The sequence below is a fragment of the Aquarana catesbeiana genome, linkage group LG13 (assembly GCF_042186555.1).
Source record: "Aquarana catesbeiana isolate 2022-GZ linkage group LG13, ASM4218655v1, whole genome shotgun sequence".
Taxonomy (NCBI): Eukaryota; Metazoa; Chordata; class Amphibia; order Anura; family Ranidae; genus Aquarana; species Aquarana catesbeiana.
Window position 1 is genome coordinate 18,284,538 of NC_133336.1, and position 20,307 is coordinate 18,304,844.

General features: G+C 44.2%; 1 protein-coding gene across 1 annotated transcript in view; it reads right to left on the bottom strand.

Annotated features, from left to right (window-relative positions):
• The window catches only part of LOC141117615 (legumain-like), a 35,041-nt gene that overhangs the window by 4,103 nt on the left and 10,631 nt on the right, over nt 1–20,307 (bottom strand). The window contains exons 5-12 of the mRNA XM_073610550.1: nt 18,557–18,642; nt 17,316–17,391; nt 16,700–16,762; nt 15,400–15,466; nt 12,438–12,556; nt 9,748–9,837; nt 3,106–3,306; nt 1,736–1,906 (exon numbers count right to left, since the gene is read on the bottom strand). Of these exons, the coding sequence (XP_073466651.1) occupies nt 1,736–1,906; nt 3,106–3,306; nt 9,748–9,837; nt 12,438–12,556; nt 15,400–15,466; nt 16,700–16,762; nt 17,316–17,391; nt 18,557–18,642 (873 nt within the window). The remainder of the gene's footprint in view (nt 1–1,735; nt 1,907–3,105; nt 3,307–9,747; nt 9,838–12,437; nt 12,557–15,399; nt 15,467–16,699; nt 16,763–17,315; nt 17,392–18,556; nt 18,643–20,307) is intronic.

The window sequence follows — 20,307 nt, forward strand, 5'->3', positions numbered from 1 at the left end:
TATCACCGATAACACAGAACCATTTAGGAAAAAAAAATTGTTACACAATGAAAGCATTATCCTGGATATCAGATGTCTATACTAGGGTTGCACAATACCAATATCAGTGCCGATACCAAGCATTTGTATGGGTATCAGTACTCGTGCAAATGCTCCTATACCTGAAACCTACAGTTTCAGGCTCAGTTCTTTCAGCTGTCAGCGGGATTCCCCCACTGACAGCTGAAATGTAGAAAATAAAAACGTAAATCGGCTGATAAGAAACGGGGCTGCCGCGTCCTTAACAGCCTTTGCCTCATTCAGCTGTCAGTGGGATTCCCCTGTTGACAGCTGAAGTGTAAACAAAGTCCCGGGCAACGTTTATCAACAACATTGCTCAGCCACGGAAACAGAAAGATAAAAAGAAACATTGATTCTTTTTGTATCCTTCTGTTTCTTCATCTACAGATCAAAGGGATGAACTTCAATCTGCAGATGAAGTCAATTTTCAAGTAACCTGTCAAGTAAAAAAAAAATATTATTTCTTTTTTTTTTTTATTAACCACAGCCCCCGTCATTATACTGCCGCAGGCAGCATGATCCCACGAACCATCATAGCTGTACATCGGCTCCTTTAAGTGGGATAGCAGGCACGTGTGCCCACTGCATTGCGGGGGTGTCGATGCTCATGGCCGGCGGTCGCGATGATCGTGGGTTTCGAGAGGCAGAACAGGGACGTGTGTGTAAACACACAAATCTCTGTTCTTTGAGGAGAGGCAGATCGTGAGTTCCCTAATAGCTAGGAACCACGATCATCCCACGATCATGTCATCCCCTCTAGTCAGTCCCCTCCCCCACAGTTAGAACACACAGTCAGGGAACACAGTTAACCCCTTGATCGCCCCCTCGTGTTAACCCCTTCCCTGCCAGTGATATTTACACAGTAACCAGTGCCTTTTTTTTAGCATTGATTGCTGTATAATTGTCAATTGCCAATCAGGGGAGAGGGGGGGCGGGGCCGGGTCAGGGATCCGTGTCTAAATGGACACAGGAAGCTGTGACTCGGCTCGGGTGCCCCATGGCAAGCAGCTTGCTGTGGGGGCACTGAACAGGAGGGAGGGGCCAGGATCACAGATGAGGGACCCGAGAAGAGGAGGAGCCGAGCTGCTCTGTGCAAATCCACTGCAACAGACAAGTATAACATGGTTTGCTATTTTTATGGGGGGGGGGAAACAAAACTTTACAATCACTTTATTCTCCCTAACTTGGACACAGAAAGCAGGGGTTCTAATCCATCTCCACCCTATCCAAAACTGCCTTCAGTTATGCTTTAAGTAAATCATTCCCGATAATTTTGCGTTTTTCAATATTTAGGTTTCTACGCATTACTGTTAAGAAACTGATCCAAAGAGGCAGAGACTCCCCCAAACTGGCTTTTATTTTTTTTACATTCCTTCAATACCTCATGCCTGGACCAGGACTTAACTCATCCATTTATTCATTTTTTTCCTTTGTGAATTGACGATAACGCAGTTTTACGAGTTCTTTTCCTCATGTCTTTGGTTTGTGAAGGAAGTAACTCACAAGGTGACAAGTGAATTGACATTTTCAGCATTTCGTGAGATAATTGGAAAAAAAATGTGTCACCTGATTCAATTATCTCATGAGATATTCTTTAGTGAATTGATCCCCCCTGTGACACCCCCAAGAGAAGCAGCAGATTGAGGCTGTGATAACGATAATGACCGGGACTTACCAGGGGGTTGTGCCAGTTGAAGCACCGCTTCTTGAAATGCTCAACGGCCTCACGGTAACAGGAGCGATCGTTAATATCCAGCCGATCGGTGAAAATCTCTTCTGTCATCTCATCGGATTCCGTCACCAAAGAAACAATCTTCTTTACAGATTCCTCGATCAAGGCTTTGGCCTGGAGGGAAGACAAAAGAGGGATGGATGTGAGGGCCGGCTATGATATATTGGTTTGATAGAAGGACCAGATGTGGAAAATCAGAGGAGCTTGGAGGTACCTCGGTCAGTGACCACACTTCTCTATTGTTGATAAGCAACACAGCTTGGTCACAGACCCGCCATCCTGATTGGACAATGATGGGGCACCACCGTATGGATGACGCCACCATTCTGCCCCCCCAGCAAGTGTCCAATGTTAGACTGACAGCACTGTTCAATGCCGTACAACCTGCCTGGCACAAGCAGAGGAATGCATGAAGCCAATAAGAAGATTTAAGTATTTATACTAACTGTATTTTCCAGACTTGAAGTGGTTAAAACAAGTTCATAGCTGCAGCCATGAGCTTGGTATAATTTTTTACAGCCCGCCAATCACTTTTACAGTTGCACAATCTGTGCTTGACTAGCTGCATCGGAGGGCAGGGGAGACAATGGGGGTCCAATACACCCCTGATGTCTTCATAAAGAGTACCTGTCCACTGTCAATGCCATCATATAGGGAACTGGTTAGTTAGCTCCTTTGTGATAGCAATAAAGTTATATGGGAAAAAAAATTATTAATAATAATAAAAAAAATTAAAAAAAACATTCCCATCACCCCGCTAATACAAACACACACATAGTTCCGGCACGTGACATGTGAGGTATTGCTGCGAATGAGCGGGAGCAATAATTCTAGGGTCATTATTCACAAATAATCTACACTGATAACCTATTAAGGCTTTTAAAGCGTCACCTATGAAAAATTTAAAATCTTGACATTTTGGGTATTTACACATCTTAACCCAATTTTATATTTTACCAAAAAGAAAAATGGATATTATAGTGTGTGTGTGTGTGTGTGCCAAAATTAATTTTAACATATTTGTTCCTGAAAATACGTGTTTGATAAACGGCTGCACAAATATCCTGCAACATAAAAAAACTGCAACACCCACCATTTTATTCCCTAGGGTCTCTGATTTCAGAAAATAGAATATGTTTGGAGGTTCTAATTTTCTAGCAGAAAATGCTGGTTTAAAAAAAAATAGAATTTTTTTTTTAATTAATGCACAACAGGACTCATTTTTTAGTTTTTTATATATTTGCAGTTGAGCTATAAAATAGAAAATAAAATCTTATATTTATTGTTTTGTATCAGCAGCCGGCTCCTCTCACCTCCTGTAGCGCCTTAATCCTGCTCAGTATATCCAGGGCCTCGGCAGCATCATTAGTAGCTAGGAGCTTGCTCTTGAGGATGGCCATGGGCACCTCTGGGCTGGGGGTCAGGTCCAGGTTGTGTATGGGCTCCAGGGTCATTGGAGGGGTGACTTTTTTACCGCTACCCTGGAACTGACGCACCTTCATCTTAGAAATAGTCTGAGAAGGAAAAAGCAACAAGATACAGAATATCAATAACAAAGTCTCTTTGGATATATAGGCTTACCTCCCCCCATTAAGTGTCCTTAGTTTCTGATAGGACTGACCACTTAAAGTGTTAAAAAAAAAAACACACACACCACACAATACATCTCTGCAATACATGGACATATTCCCCCTTTAAATGTCATGAGTTGACAACACAGCGCCTCCGAGTTCCCAAGCGGTATTGTCGCCCCTTCCTGCTGGACTACCGAACTCCACCCGTCCCCCATCCCTCTCCACACACACATATGTTAAACTGCCTAGAACAGTGGTGGTCAACTTTCTCAAGTGTGGCCCCTCGACATCACCAAAGAGCCGCATATAATACAAGAGATTGTCAGAGACTGCAGACATACTACAGGAGATGATCAGAGACTGCAGACATAATACAGGAGATGGTCAGAGACTGCAGACATACTACAGGAGATGGTCAGAGACTGCAGACATACTACAGGAGATGATCAGAGACTGCAGACATAATACAGGAGATGGTCAGAGACTGCAGACATACTACAGGAGATGGTCAGAGACTGCAGACCTACCACAGGAGATGGTCAGAGACTATTCACATTGTTGGAGACTAATGATATGCTTCAAGAGAGTCATAGACTGGAGACATTACACAAGACTGTTAGAGATCACGGCTATAACAGGGAAATACAGATTAATGTCTGCAGGAGCCCACGCTGGGGGGGGGGGCTGCACAAAAAGTGTCAAATGGCTGAATGTGGCCCCCAGGCTGCAGGTTGGGCACCGGGGGGCCTAGAAGCTGCCCATGTATGAATCTCACAAGCCTAACAAAGACATTGCAGAGAGGAATACATGTGATATCCGGATACAGGAGAAAGGGAAGAAAATAAATAAAGCCGGGAGCGGATCTAGATGGGAAAAGGGAGGTATTGGGATAAATCTGAGTAATGCCTGGATATATACAACATCATTGCTAAGATAAAAAAAAAAAAAAAAGTCACACAGAGCGTATTGTTTTTCAGCCAATCAGCACAATGAAACATTTGCATTAAGCTAGAGGATCTGTAACACAACCACTGTGCAGCATTACTAAGGAGGAAGCATAACCTGCACCCTCAGGTAAATCAGGTGGTGAGTTCATGTCACTTCTACCTGAGACTCCTGAGGTCGACTTTTCGCTATATCGCAGACTCTGACAAGATCGCCATGGTCAATGCCATTATCAGCAGTCGATTGGACTACTGTAATGCCCTGTATTGGGTTTGCCTGCTTGTACCATCTACAAGCTCCAGTTGATTCAGAATGCCACAGCAAGGTTACTGACAGGTGTTGGTCGCCGTGACCACATCACTCCATCCCTTAAAGCCCTGCACTGGCTGCCCGTGAAAGAACGGGTTCTGTTTAAAACCGGATGTCTTGTCCATAAGGCATTGCATGGATATGGCCCAGAGTATCTGAAGGAAAAATTTGTCAAGTATGTGCCTACCCGATCCTTGAGATCGACGAACTTGGCCATACTAAAGATTCCAGAATTAAAAAGGAAACATGCAAAGGGAGAACGAGTGAAGTACGGAGGAGCTGAAATTTGGAACTCCTTGCCTCTGAAACTGAGACTTGAGAATGAATTTTTGAAATTTCGAAAGAAATTGAAAACCGTACTTTTTGTACAAGCTTTTGGAGTCACCTAATTTTTAATTGGGGTGTAATGGACAGAGGCCCTAGCTTTTATTTTGTATCTTGCTATGCTGGTTTGTTGGTGGGACAGACCTAGCCGGGACAGAGGCTTTTGGAGGGGACTGAATGCCAGCCTCTTGCCTACCGATTATGGGCCCTGGCATTTGGGGGAACGGTGCTCGTTGTGAGCTGTATGCCTGGGGACCCTGGAGGTGGTATATTAGGTTAAGGTCCATGTCCCCCAAGACACACAGACTCTGGGGACCCTGGATATGGCATTGTGACGGGAATCACTAATAGGGGCACAAGATGAATGAGAACCCCACTATGATCTGTGCTAGTCAGACTCAATGCTGTATATATAATGTGTGCTGTCTCATTATGTTGTGTACGATTTGCTGTGATGTTTGGGGTGTGACTGTATTCTATTGTCTATTGTGGCTGTCTGCCTCAACTATTATGGGATGGCTGTGTCTTGCTATGAGGAAAGAGGGAGGGGGATTCCTCCAGCAGCCCCCTGTTAAGACTGTTTACTGATGAGAAGTTACATGGGTTCCTGGTTCAGCTGATGGAAGTGTTCGGTAGCTGCCTTTGTGTTTAGGACATTCCATACCCAAACGACTTTAACTCCTTTCATTCTCTGGGTGTCGTTACAACTGGTGGCAAGCAGCGGGATGATTCCCACAGCCCAGAAGGACAGCTAAAAGAGGACACAGGCCAATGGAAGCACAGTATGAATGGCTAAAATGCTCTTCCCTCAAGGACTTACTGGAGAACCAACAACAACCGTAAGAAGAGGGACACTATCGCAGAACTAGTCGAAATGGATAGAGCCGAAAGACCCAACATAACTGAAAGGCCCACCATAACAAGCAGGACACAAGAAGAGGCAAGTTTTGATCGGGCTGTTAACATAAGGCTGGCACATTATGGTCCTAACCCTACAGCGGAGATCATAGACCTAGTTATAGCGGCTGTGGATGCAAATTGGCTACAGCAAAGAGGTGCTGCAGCAGCAAAAGTCACAGCAGCACCAACTGAAAGGAGAGGAGAGGTACAGGAACCAGCCGCCATGGAAGAGGAATTCAGAAGGAAGTTGCGAGAGATGCAGATACAGCACATAGGACCAGTATCAGAGCAGGTCCTGCTGGGATGGTCTCAGGGCTGATCCTAGGGTCACAGGCGCCTGGGTGCAGAAATATTTCTGGCGCCCCCACATGGGCGTGGTCATTTTAGTAACTCCTCCCCTTTACAAATATTTCTATGGCAGCTCCACCACGAAGTCTTCATTACCCTGGGATCCTTACAGGTACAATAAACAAATTACAGGAAGAGAAGCAAGAGTACTTTATTGGGACCTGGAGGGGGGCCTCTCTGATGGAGACAGATAGCGCTTCTGTTAGAGAGTCTGTTAGAAAAAGCCCCCAAAAATGCTACAGACATCATACAGGAGATGATCAGAGACTGCAGACATAGTACAGGAGATGATCAGAGACTACAGACATAGTACAGGAGATGATCAGAGACTGCAGACATAGTACAGGAAATGGTCAGAGACTGCAGACATAGTACAGGAGATGATCAGAGACTGCAGACATAGTACAGGAGATGATCAGAGACTGCAGACATAATACAGGAGATGATCAGAGACTGCAGACATAATACAGGAGATGGTCAGAGACTGCAGACATAATACAGGAGATGGTCAGAGACTGCAGACATAATACAGGAGATGGTCAGAGACTGCAGACATAGTACAGGAGATGGTCAGAGACTGCAGACATTATATAGGAGACGTTAGAGACTGCAGACATAGTACAGGAGATGGTCAGAGACTGCAGACATAGTACAGGAGATGGTCAGAGACTGCAGACATAGTACAGGAGATGGTCAGAGACTGCAGACATAGTACAGGAGATGGTCAGAGACTGCAGACATAGTACAGGAGATGGTCAGAGACTGCAGACATTATATAGGAGACGGTTAGAGACTGCAGACATAGTACAGGAGATGGTCAGAGACTGCAGACATAATACAGGAGATGATCAGAGACTGCAGACATAGTACAGGAGATGATCAGAGACTGCAGACATAATACCGGAGATGGTCAGAGACTGCAGACTAAGGATGAGCTCCGGCGTGTTCGCAAGCTGCACGCGCCAGGAAGTCGGCAATGCGCTGCGCTAATCACAAGCAGTGAGACATTTCTCGATCTCTGCAGCCGCACCTTAGGAAATGTCTCACTGCTTGTGATTAGCGCTGTGCAGTGCCCAGTTCCTGGCGGGCTCGGCACGTGCAGCTTGCGAACACGCCGGAGCTCATCCTTACTGCAGACATAGTACAGGAGATGGTCCATTAGACCCCTTTCACACTGGAGGCGTTTTTCAGGTGCTTTAGTGTTAAAAATAGCACCCGGAAAAAGCCTTATCTGCAATCCCACTGTGAGAGCCCGAATGCTTTCACACTGGAGCAGAGCACTGGCAGGACGTCCAAAAAATTGCTGCAAGTAGCTTCTTTGAGGTGCTTTAGGAGCGGTGTATACACCACTACTAAAGCGCCCTTGCTCATTGAAATCAATGGGCAGCGCCGGCAAAGCGCCTCAGCAGTTGCGCCTTTGAATCCTTTAGTGGGGGTTAAATGTACCTCTAAAGTGACGGTAAAACGCCACTAAAAGTAGCAGCGCATTACCACCGATGCCCCTGCACTGTCAGTGTGAAAGGGCTCTTAGTACATCTCATTAAACATCACATCTGTAAATGAACTACTGAGGTGCAGGAAGGGACAGGGTCTGTGTATCCTATGTAATCTATCATTCCATAAAACATCTCCTAGCAGGGGCAGCCCAGAGCACATCTAAAGGTGTGTAGGGGATGCCATTCCTACACACAGCACACTGACTCACCTCAGTTCTCTCTCCGTGCAGCCCGAGATAGAGATGGGAGGGGGAGGCATTCCAACTGGAGTTGGTAGAGACAGTGTGGGATCCCAGTGTGAGGAATTTATTCCAGCACATCAGCATCCACTGACTAGAACCCTCATGTCAGGAAGAGGAGCGCCCTTCCCCCGAGCACTGCCAGGCTGGACGGGCTGCCCTACGCTCACACTGGAGTTCTGGACGGACACTCACAAGGAGAGAAGGAGGGAGGGGAGAAGTCTGGCTCTTCGGCGCCCCCACCTCTGCAGGCGCCTGGGTGCAAAGCACCCTTCGCACCCTGGGTAGGATCGGCCCTGGATGGTCTGATTCTATCCACTGCGAACTCTGGAAGAAAGCACTAGCTCTCGAGCAGTGACACCAGGGAAAATTTCTCCCCTCCATTCATGTAAGGTACTGGTCGCAGTATGAAGTACGAATGCTGTTATTGTGGGAACAGCCAAAGCAGGAGTGGACAGCTGAGTTAAGCAGGAATATCCGGGCAGAGATGCGGTTGGACGAGAGCTACAGAGCCCTCCGGTGGTATGTAGCCCAAGAGTGCCCGTGGTCAGCGGATGACAGCCCCACGGAAGGCTTTGACTATGATGGCCTGGGATTGTTGTATTGGAGGCTGTCCAGGGACCCTGACTTTGGGAGTGAATGGGAGTGGCGTTTGGAGGAAACACAGAGTGAAGACTGTTTGGAACAATTTATACGGGGTACTGGGTGGATACCAGCATTAGAGGACTGGAACTACTGATAACTTCGGAGTCAACCCGTCTGGAGTCTCCTCCTGTGTTAGTCTCCTGCCGAAAATGGAGAAATGTGACAGACCTAGCCGGGACAGAGGCTTTTGGAGGGGACTGAATGCTAGCCTCTTGCCTACTGATTATGGGCCCTGGCATTTGGAGGAATGGTGCTCGTTCTGAGCTGTATGCCTGGGGACCCTGGAGGTGGTGTTACTTTAGATTCAGGTCCATGTCCCCCAAGAAACACAGACTCTGGGGACCCTGGATATGCCATTATGACGGGAGTCACCAATAGGGGCACAAGGTGGATGAGAACCCCACTATGATCTGTGCTAGTCAGACTCAATGCTGTATATATGTATACATAATGTGTGCTGTCTCATTATGTTGTGTACTATTTGCTGTGATGGTTGGGGTGTGACTGTATTCTATTGTCTGTTGTGGCTGTCTGCCTCAACTATTATGGGATGTCTAAGTGTCTTGCTATGAGGAAAGAGGGAGGGGGATTCCTCCAGCAGCCCCCTGTTAAGACTGTTTACTGATGAGAAGTTATACACACCTGACCTGTGTGTCCATTGTCATTGGACAGTTTAACCCGCCCTGTTTTCCAAGGGTGGGGGGAAGCGTTTTGAAGTGGGATCTGTATAGCATGTGTTTGAATAAAGTTTCATTCCAGCTTGAACCTCAAGACAGAGCCTTGTCTCGTACTTGGGGAAGAATTTTTTGTATGGGTTCCTTGTTCGGCTGATTAAAGTGTTCGGTAGCTGCCTTTGTGTTTGGGTATGGAATGTCCTAAACGACTTTAAACCCTTTCATACTCGGGGTGTCGTTACAGTTGGTTCTCTTAAGGTTTTTTAATGTCAATCTCCTTTTCTTTTTGCGCATCGAGGCCTTCGGGTAAGACTGCGTAAGTTAAGCATTTTAATAAAGAAGTATATGGATAGCATTTGCTGCAACCTTGTGCACACAAAGTATACAAAGTAACATTGTTGGTAAAATATTAAAGATAAATCCCAGAAGAGATTTCTGTAGACGACTACAATGTACACGTGTGTAGAGCTCCACCCAACAATGAATGTCTCCATCACTCACCCGGTTCCCGTACTGCATCACATGACTCATATTAGTGCGTTGCTTGACCAATAAAAACTGTTTATGTAATGTCTCCTGTGACAGATCCTCCTAGAATAGAAACATTATATCTTATATGAAGTCATAGAACAGAAAACACTTCATCATATCTATAGAAAACAATGCAACGCGTCATCACTAAGCAATAATCATAGAAATGGCGGCGATTTATTATAAATTACACTTTTGTTTAGGGGTCAGGTGACAGCAATGGGCATTCCTTCTAATATTCCTTCCATGTGCAGCGGGCGTGGTCACATGTGCAGGGGGCGTGGTTACATTAACTAGGGGCAGCTCCTGTTGTGACAGCACGGCTCGAAGACACTGTCAATCATACTGAGCTGGGGGTGTGGTTACATGTGAAGGGGGTGTGGTTACATGTACTGGACACTGCTGCCTTTATGACAGCGAGCCTCCTGAGAGAAGTTTCCAACCAAACTAAGCAGGAGGTGTGGTCAAATGTGCAGGGGGCGTGGTTACATTAACTAGGGGTAGCACCTGTTCTCACAGCACGGCTCCCGCTCGATGCCACTATCAATCATACTGAGCTGGGGGCGTGGTTACACATGAAGGGGGTGTGGTTACATTACTAAAAACTGCTGCTGTTATGACAGCGCGCCTACTGGGAGAAGTTGCTGTCAATCAAACCAAGCAGGGGGTGTGGTTACATGTGCAGGGGTCGAGGATACTATCACCAAGTACAGCTGCTGTTGTGACAGCAAGGATATTGCTGGGAGCTGCTGTTAATCAAACTGACCTGGGGGTGTGGTTATATGTGTGAGGAATGGTAACATGTGCAGGGGGCATGGTTATATATAGGGTTGCACCGATACCAATACTAGTGTCATATCAGTGCTGATGCCAAGGATTTGCACGAGTACTTGTACTCATGAAAATGATCCGACGCCTAATCTTATACCTCCCAGCAGGAGGTAGGACACCGGAGCCAGGGGAGGACCCGGAGGACAGCTGTGGGTGATCGGTGTGGCGGTGGGGACCAGTTACAAGCACCGATCTCCCTGTACAGCCACTTCTCCTCCTCTCCCTCCCGTGGCCATCAGCTGCTTCATTGAAAGCTATACAGGGAGATCGATGCTTGTAACTGATCCCCACCGCTGCACCAATTAACCCCGACTGTCCCCCGAGTCCTCCTCCAGCTCACCGATGTCCGCCTCCGGCACCCCCTCCCTTGTCCCAGATCTGTCAGGATGGAGAGCAGATGAAGCAGCCAGTAAATATGTAATTTACCGGCTCCTTCCTTTATACAAAGAACAGAGTCAGTGATCACGACTGTCCATTTGTAACTGAGCATCGGGGGAGGGGCCTCTGTCTCCTGTCCATTCATCTTCAGTGCAGCTGAGAAAGGAACTGGGGAATCTGTGTCCTCAGTCCCTGTCTCAAAAGTGGCCTCAAAGGGGACATGTCAGGGGTCTGTTTAAACCCACAACAGTAAAATCAGTCCGTATATGCAGCATAGCATGCTTGTTATACTCACTGTGGATCTTAAGGGGTTAATCCTCTGCACTGTGTAAAAAGGCTGTTTTATCCTGTATGCACAGATCCTTCCCCTCCTGCAAAGTCTAGTTTGGGAAGGCCAGCTAACACACAGGCAATAGCCAACCTGCACATGCTCAGTTGTGTCTTTTCTGCTGGAGAGAACAGTTACTTGTTCTCAGAGATAGTCAGGTCACATGATATTGACATCATACATGTGGGTGTGTATACAGGCTGCAGGGGAAATCTCCTCCTACCTGAACTCTCAGCAGTGGAGAAACTCTGCAGTTTATCATGTGACTGTGGTATACAGATCAGCAATAAATAGAATAAATAAATAAGTATATAGTAGGAATATTTTTATGTAAAAAGGTTTATAAGCTGTGGGCAAATGAACGGTTTTCATATTACTGGGTTTAGTTACACTTTTTTTTTTTTTTTTTTTTTTTCACAATTGAAAACACAAACAAACAAACAACACTTCCCCAAAAGAAGAAGGCATTGTAAAATAATAATAATAAATTATATATATATATATATATATATATATATATATATAATTTTTTTTTTTTTTTTTTTTAATTAATTATATAAAAAGCATTAGAAAAAAAATAAATAAAAACTACTGACACAGTCCACACCCCATCAGTGCTGCATATTAGTGCCACTGTCACATGACATTATAAAAAGTATCGGTACTTGTACTCGGTCTTAAAAAAGGGGTTATCGGTGCAACCCTAGGTACATGTGCAGGGGGAGTGGTTACATGTGCAGGGGGAGTGGTTACATGTGCAGGGGGAGTGGTTACATTCACTAAGCACAGCCTAGGAGCCTCCTGCTAGGAGCCACTGTCAGTCAAACTGTGCTGAGCTGAGCTGGGGGAGGCTTGTCAGCCAAGCTGACTATGGTCCCATAGGCACGGTGTCTTGTATCTTCGATTGATAAACAATTAGAAACTTAAGCAGTTATTCTGTTTCAATCTAGATTACATTCTATTATATATTCTGAATTTATGATCTATGCCCGATGGTCTTTAGAAACACTGAAGCTGATTGGCTGCCGTTGGACAGCTCATACAGTTCTTATTCCAGATACTTGATGAGCTGGTGGTGTAAATTGAGACATTTTAATGAGTGTACAGAACAAAAAAAACTCACCATGTCTGAATCCTCCATCCAGCTGACGCTGTACAGATCACCAAGAAATGTGTTTAGCTTGTCATCTTGATAACAGGCATAGGAGGACTCATGAGGGTTGGAGGCTGTTGTGGCGTAAACTACAAAATATAATGTGAAGATGTAAATATAGAAGAGATAATGATCCATACTTCACAATATCTGTCCTGGGGAAGGATTTTCAGACACACAGCAGGTCACAGTCCGTTATACAGTATAAATAATTTCCCATACATTACATGTTTGTATACACAAAACAGAAGTGTTATGCCGTGTACACACGGGCGGACTTTTCGGCATCAAAGGTCTGATGGACTTTCGACTGACTCTGTAACGAACGGACTTGCCTACTCACGATCACACCAAAGTCCGACAGATTCGTACGTGATGACGTACGACCAGACTATAATAAGAAAGTTGATAGCCAGTAGCCAATAGCTGCCCTAGCATCGTTTTTCGTCCGTCGGACTAGCATACAGACGACCGGATTTTTTGTCCGGACTCGAGTCCGTCGGAAGGATTTGAAACATGTTTCAAATCTAAAGTGCGTCAGATTTCCGACAGAAAAGGTCCGCTGCAGGTCCGATGAAGCCCACACACGGTCTAATTGTCCGACAGATTTGTTCCGTTGGGCCAGTCCGGTCGAAAAGTCCGGCCGTGTGTACACGGCATTAGGCAAAATTTGCAATATATGTTAATCATTTTATAATAAAAGCTTCAGAATTCCTGACTGCTGTGACAATCCTATATTTTCCTATATTATTATTATTATTATTATACAGGATTTATATTGCGCCAACAGTTTGCGCAGCGCTTTACAACATGAGGGCAGACATTACACTTACAATACAAATCAATACAGGAGGAATCAGAGAGCCCGGCTCCTTAGAGCTTACAATCTAGAAGGGAGGGTCAAGTGGAAACAAAAAAGGTAATAACTGTGGGGGATGAGCTGATGGAGAAAATTAAAAAAAACAGTTGTTAGGTGTGGGTAGGGGAGGCTTCTCTGAAGAGAGGGGTTTTGAGGGATCGTCTAAAAGCTGTAAATTAGTTTACTATTCTCGAAGTAAGATTCTGTAATAGACATGTGCAATTCGTTTCGTTCCAAATTCGTTTGCGGGTGAAAATTGGCACGTTCGTTAGTAAGCATCCGAATGAACGAAAGACTCTTGGTGAATGCATACGAAAATTAATTCTCGGAAAGAACGACATTCCGAAAGAACGAAAAACCCGAAAGAACGTAAAACGATTCAACCGATTTAACAAAACGATTAGATTCAGGTCATTTCATTTTTCATAATATCTAGTATAATTAAATTAGTGATTATTATTATAGTTATTATTATTTATTAATAAAAAAAACTATAAACAATTAAAGGTATTGGAATTTCCTTTCAAATTTGCTTAACTGTTTTGCCCTGTACATACGATCGGACATTGATTGGACATTCCGACAACAGAATCCATCGGATTTTTTCTTCTATATCTTACGAAATTCGAATTTCGTATAAAATGAATTTGAATAGAAAACATTAGAACAGTATAGAAAAGAATAGACTAGAAAAACAACAGAATAGAATAAAATATATATATTATATTATATTATATTCTGTCCTGTTCTATTGTTTTTCTAGTCTATTCTTTTCTATTATTTTCTATTCTAATCTTTTCTATTCAAATTCAAATTCATTGTATGCGAAATTTGGAAATTTCAGAAGCCAGAAGCCATCTTTCGAAATTCGCATAGAATGAATTCAAATTCTTATAGAAAAGTTTAGAATAGAATAGAAAAGAATAGCATAGAAAAACAATGGAACAGAATAGAAAAAATTATATAACATCTTCGAAATTCAAATTTCATATAGACTGAAATCAAAATTGAATAGAAAAGATCAGAATAGAATATAAAATGATAGAAAAGAATAGAAATTTTTTTTATTCTGTTCTATTGTTTTTCTAGTCTATTATTAGTAATTACTAAATATTAGTAGTTATTATTACTATCTATTATTCGAATTCGAATTCATTCTATACGAAATTCGAACTTCAGAAGCCATGTTCCGAAATTCGAATTTCGTATAGCATGAATTTGAATTGAAAGGACTTATAGAATATAATAGAAAAGAAAAGCATAGAAAAAAAAAAATTATATATATATATATATATATATATATATATATATATATATATATATATCACTATTGCTTTATTTTATATTCTATCCTATTGTAGAATGTAACCTCTGGCAAACAATTGCAATCGCTGCGTGATCTGCTGCAGTAAACTGATTTTGTCTCAGAATGGAGGGGGGGGCCCCAAAAAAATGTTTGCCCAGGGCCCAATCAACATTAAAGATGGCCCTGAGCGTAGCCGAGCTCCTCCTCCTTCCTCCTGCAGTCTGCGCGGTACAGGAGATTCAGTTTCCTGTTCCCGGCCGGACTGACAGGAAGTGTGCACAAACCGAGTGCTCGCTTCCTGTCAGTCCGGCCGGCCAGGAACAGAAAACTGAATCTCCTGCGCGCGGTACGCGGTAGGGAGGGAGAGTTAAAAAGAACAACACAGTGGGGGGAGGCAGTCATCAAGACCCATTTAGTAATAAAAATATAGTAGTTTGCTAACCATAATAAAAACGATTACCATAGCTTTCTTTCCATTTTCTTTCTTTACCATCCCATTTCCATCTTATTGCTTCTTTTTTTAATCAGGTAATATTTATTAAAGCTTTTTGCAAAAATGTACAAAGCAGAGAAAAGATTCTACAGTACACTCTACTGTAGAGTCTTTTCTCTGCTTTGTAAATTTTTGCAAAAAGCTTTAATACATACTTCAACTGTATCGCTATGCTGTGATTCCTGTAGGCTTTGCGTGCGGGGGGGGGGGCCTCCATGTCCATTTTGCTTGGGGCCCCCAAATTCCTTCAAACGGCCCTGCCAGCCGCACTTACCATCGATGTTGTTAGGTAGGTGATTCATCATCGAGCCGGACTCACAGGCCTCAATGTACAAAACCATCTGTAAGAGAAATATCTCCATGTCACTCCAACAGGTTCTGCTATAGAAGACTCAGCACACCGATACATTGGGGGAGATTTACTAAACCCGGAGAGTTCAACATTTAGTGCAGAAATCAGCTTCTAGGTCAGTGGTTCTCAACCTTTCTAGTACTGTAAACCCTTGATAAAATTTCCCAAGTTGTGGGGACCCCTAACAGTAAAATTATTTTCGTAGCGTGGATTGTCAGCACCCAAGGCAAGACAAGTAATTTGCGCCCTTAACCCATGGACTTTTAGCGTTCCCTGAGTCCCTTCCACTCGTACAGTATTAAAACCCCTTATGGTACATTTTAGGATGTACCACTCTGTTCTCTTTTCTATCCCTTTCACCTCTCTCTATCCTAAATTTTTGTTTTTTTTCCCCATCCCTCTCTCTAGCTGTCTTTCTTGTTCTCTTATTCTGTCTCTTCCTTTCTTTGTTCCTCCCCCTCTTGTTCTCTCCTTTTTATGTATTCTCTATTTTTACTCTTTGGTAGGGGGGGAAATTGGATCAGTGGCCGTGCCAGCGGGGAGTTGGGGGTCAGTGGCCGTGCTGGCGGGGAGGTGGGGGTCAGTGGCCGTGCTGGCGGGGAGTTGGGATCAGCCAACTTAGGTGCTCTTGAACAAGGTCATCTGCTGATCTTAGAACTGTAGTGGGGACTTTTAATGGCAACTGTAATCACAGGTAGTGTTACTCACTGTGTTCCTGACTCCACTGTGTCTCCGACTTTGCGGTGTCTCGTAACAGTGACACCTATGCTGAAATCAGGAGATGGGGTCTCCTCCAGCCCCTCCCACTTCCCATTCTTACCAGTCAACTGACCTCTAGTCTCTGCCCCCCAGCCATGGCGTGAACTGAGTGGGTTTGCTGCGAAGAGGCTGAGTGGGCGGCCGCGAGCTCCAGGGACAGCCCTGCTGGGCGGGCGCAAAACGACTAGGAGATCAGTGCGGGCTTCAGGAACAGCCCAGGATTCGGTGACCCCTGGCAAATTATCATTCTGCCCCCTGAGGTGGTCCTGACCCCCAGGTAGAGAACCACTGTTCAAGTTTTGTTTTTTTTTTAATCAAAGCTTAACTGAATAAGCTGAATTTAGAAGCTGATTGGCTCCCAGGCACAGCTGCACCAGATTCTGTGCTCTCCAGTTTTAGTAAATACCCCCCCATTGCAGATCATAAAAACTGGCCACTTCCTAGGACACCATCGGGCACTTACTTTTTTGTACATCTTGTTTTCATGCATGTATTGAATTGTCTTGTTCAAATCTTCAACATGGAGCTGCAATGGAGAACAACAAGTCTAAGGATTACTACAAACAAAGACACAATGTATGAATTATGTCAAAGGACGCTTCACAACAGGGCTGGCCCAAGACAAGATGGGTCCAATGAAAAGGCCCCCCCCAAAAAAATAATATTAATAATAATTATAATAATAATAATAATAATAATCCCACCAAAAGGCCCCCACATTCATTATTTTATATAATGATAATTAAAACTAAAATTAAATTTATCAGGAAGTCAGATTTACATGGAACAGCACCTTATCCATATGCAAAATTTAGATGACATACCATTATGTTCAAATCCAAGGGGCGTGCTGGGGCAGTATAGGGGCAGGCTAGGGCAGTATAGGGGCAGACTATGATCTTCTATTAGAAGTAATATAAGGAGGACATGAAAGGGTTATGAGAAGCAGCAGCTGGGTCTTAGCTTTAAAAAGTGTCTTCCTTGGTTTTCCTCCCAGCAGAAATGAAAGAGAATGGGATTCGGTGTAGGGAAACGGTAGAAGTGGCTATGGCGGGGTGGTGGTTTGAGGTGGTTCTTACATCGTCATTGGGAAAGGCCAGCAAACCCGGAGCTCCATGATCAGAAAAGAAGACAAAGACATGGTCGTTCGGTCCACTGCAAGAGAACAGAAAAAAAAGTGACTTACCCAAATTATGTGATGTCATGTTATAGCTGAAAGCTGTGCAGAGTTACTATTCGAAGCAGAGTTGCCACATTATATTTACATTTTTAAATTTTTTTTTACATTTCTCCAGAGTCTTGCTGGTTTCTGGCCTAGGCAAAAATGAGGTCATACGTCCCAGGAGTCTTCATGGGCATCTTTTTTCCCTTTTATCTGGAGGAGGGTCTTTCTCAGCTAAGCACGCCCTCCTTTTCTGGCATCCCTGAGCTAAGGGCAGGTAGATTTCAGTTAGTAAGCCCCACATGAATCATCTGGCCTTGCTTAAGATGGCCACCACTAGAAATGCTAAGGGGGGGTTTCAAAGTGATTTATCAGCAAAATAAAAGCATGGAGACATGGATGGAGGGGGAGTTTTCCTTGATTATTAAAAATGAATTTCCGTTTTAAAGATTTATCTGATTTCCAGATATGACATTTTTTATATAGTGACATTGGCCTAGCTTGGACCAATGTAACCATTTATGTACCATACCTCTAGGACCCCTGGAACCTGGAAATCACTGTAGCGGGCACTGCCAATACAACTTCACTACAGTGATCTCCACTAGCCTCTGGGTCCCGTGCTGAGCGGCTGCCCTGTGAACACAGGAGGTCTCTTGTTTGCCACGGGTGCCATTCACTTTACTATAAATGCAAAGCATTTTATGATTGGATGAGGTGGGGAATGTTTAGATTTCTACCTCATCCAATCAGAGAACTCTTTGTAATAATTGATAAAAAAGGAAAGAAAAGGAGGTTCTTTGAATGGTGCCCGTGTTCCTGTGTTCAGGAGACAGCAGGGCAGCCACTTGGCACAGGACCTGGAAGCTAGTGGATACTGTAGTAACAGTGTCTACTACATTAACTTCCAGCTGCCAGGAAGATCCCACAGGCACGGAACATACATACTTCCATTGGTCCAAATATGTAAAAACTGCCAAGCCTGCAATTCAGCTTTAACGAGAGGGGCAACAGGGGACATCACATTTCAGAAGTATGGACAACTTTGTTGGATGGGTCATAGATGCATACAGGAAGCCCGTATTCCCTCTTCCAACCCCAGCAGCCATCTCATGTGTGACCCCAATCCAAAGGACTGAGGAATAATAATTCACCAACCTCCTAAGCACCTTCCCGGATCCTTGTCCCTTCACCGCCTCCGCGTCACCTCGGAGAACCGCCAGGAAGTTTTTAGGAGTGACGAACTACAAAGACACAACAGACACATCATCAGCAACACGGGATAAAAGGTCCTTCAATAAAATATATTAAATTCTCATGGCGATCCAACTAGTTTTCTGAGCTTTGCTGGAATATTGACAGGGAAATCTAAGTAGGGCTATGACGGAGGGTTAAATAATTCTCCATAATTACTTCCCAGGATCTATAACATAGAACAAAGGAAAGTAATGGAAGATTCCTAATGCCACCTACAGATCTGGGTCTGGTGCATTGACTTCCCGCTGGGAACAGAACTGGAAACCCAACAACATCCCTCTAAAGTGTACCTGTGGTCCCACTGCAACCCAAATTCTACAAATGTGAAGGGTCTTGGTGGATATGTCCCCCAGAATCTAGAGTAGGACCATTACTGGTCTAATGGTGGGAGGAAAAAGCCTGGGGATCAGCTGCTTGTGTTCACTTTCAAGGCTGACACCAGTTCAGCTTTCCTTTTACAGGACTATGCACGGGGGGGATCATGTGCAGCATGTTGCAGGAACAATGAGATCATCAGCATGGCAATAGAGGTCACACTTGGGACTGGATAGCCGGACCTTGTAAAACCATTTTCATCTTCAATGGCTCCTTCAGACAGAGAAACCACGAGAAGAGTTGGCCTTGGTGTCTCCCAAAGGCCCAAATGGCTCTGAGTAATCCAGACCTTCATTGGTTAGCGGAAGGTGGCCATACCGATAGGATTTCCACTTTCTATTTAAAATATAGCAAGGAATTGTTGCGGCCCCAACCCCCCCATAATGAATGGCCCCACAATCTCAGTATTCTCTCCCCTTTTTACCACCTCTACCCCCCACATCCTGACTCCCCCCCACGCCTTTCCTTCAATCTCCCCTATTAGACTTTCTCCCTCCGTCTTTCTAATCATTCTCCACTATTTACCCCCTACCCCATAAAAAAAACAAAAAAACAAAAAAAAAAAAACAAAAACACCACACCTTTGCACCATGATGCCTTTGGGAAGCTTATACTGGCCATACACTAGTAGAATGAGCAGCCGCAGACCCCCCACCCCTAACTCCTCCATCTTTAATGGGCCGGACAATGCACATATGTGCCTTCAGACCTGGCAGAGCCCTGTGGCAGATCTGCACTTGCATGGGTGCCTTTTGATTAGGAAGGTACATGAAATTATCTTTGATCTGCGCACATGTCAATCCTTATGCCACGTACACACGATCGGCCTTTCCAACGGGAAATGTTGGATGTGAGCTTGTTGGCGGAAAGTCCGACCGTGTGTACGCTCCATCGAACATTTGTTGGCGGACTTTCCGCCAACAAATGTTGGCTAGCAGGTTCTCAAATTTTCCACCAACAAACTTTTGTTGTCGGACTTTCCGATCGTGTGTACACAAGTCCGTCGCACAAAAGTTCACGCATGCTCGGAAGCAGAAGCGGTCGGTCTTGTAAACTAGCGCTTGTAATAGAGAATTAACATTCGTGACGCGGCAAATTATGAAATCTACAAACGCAGCGCACAATTCTCTTCTTCTTTAATGGGATAATAATGAAGCTGCTTTGCTGGTGATACTGATGGAGTTATTGAAAACAAATTTTCAAAGACTTTTTTTTCAAGTGATATCAAGAATAATAATAATAATAATAATAATAATAATAATAATAATAATAATAAT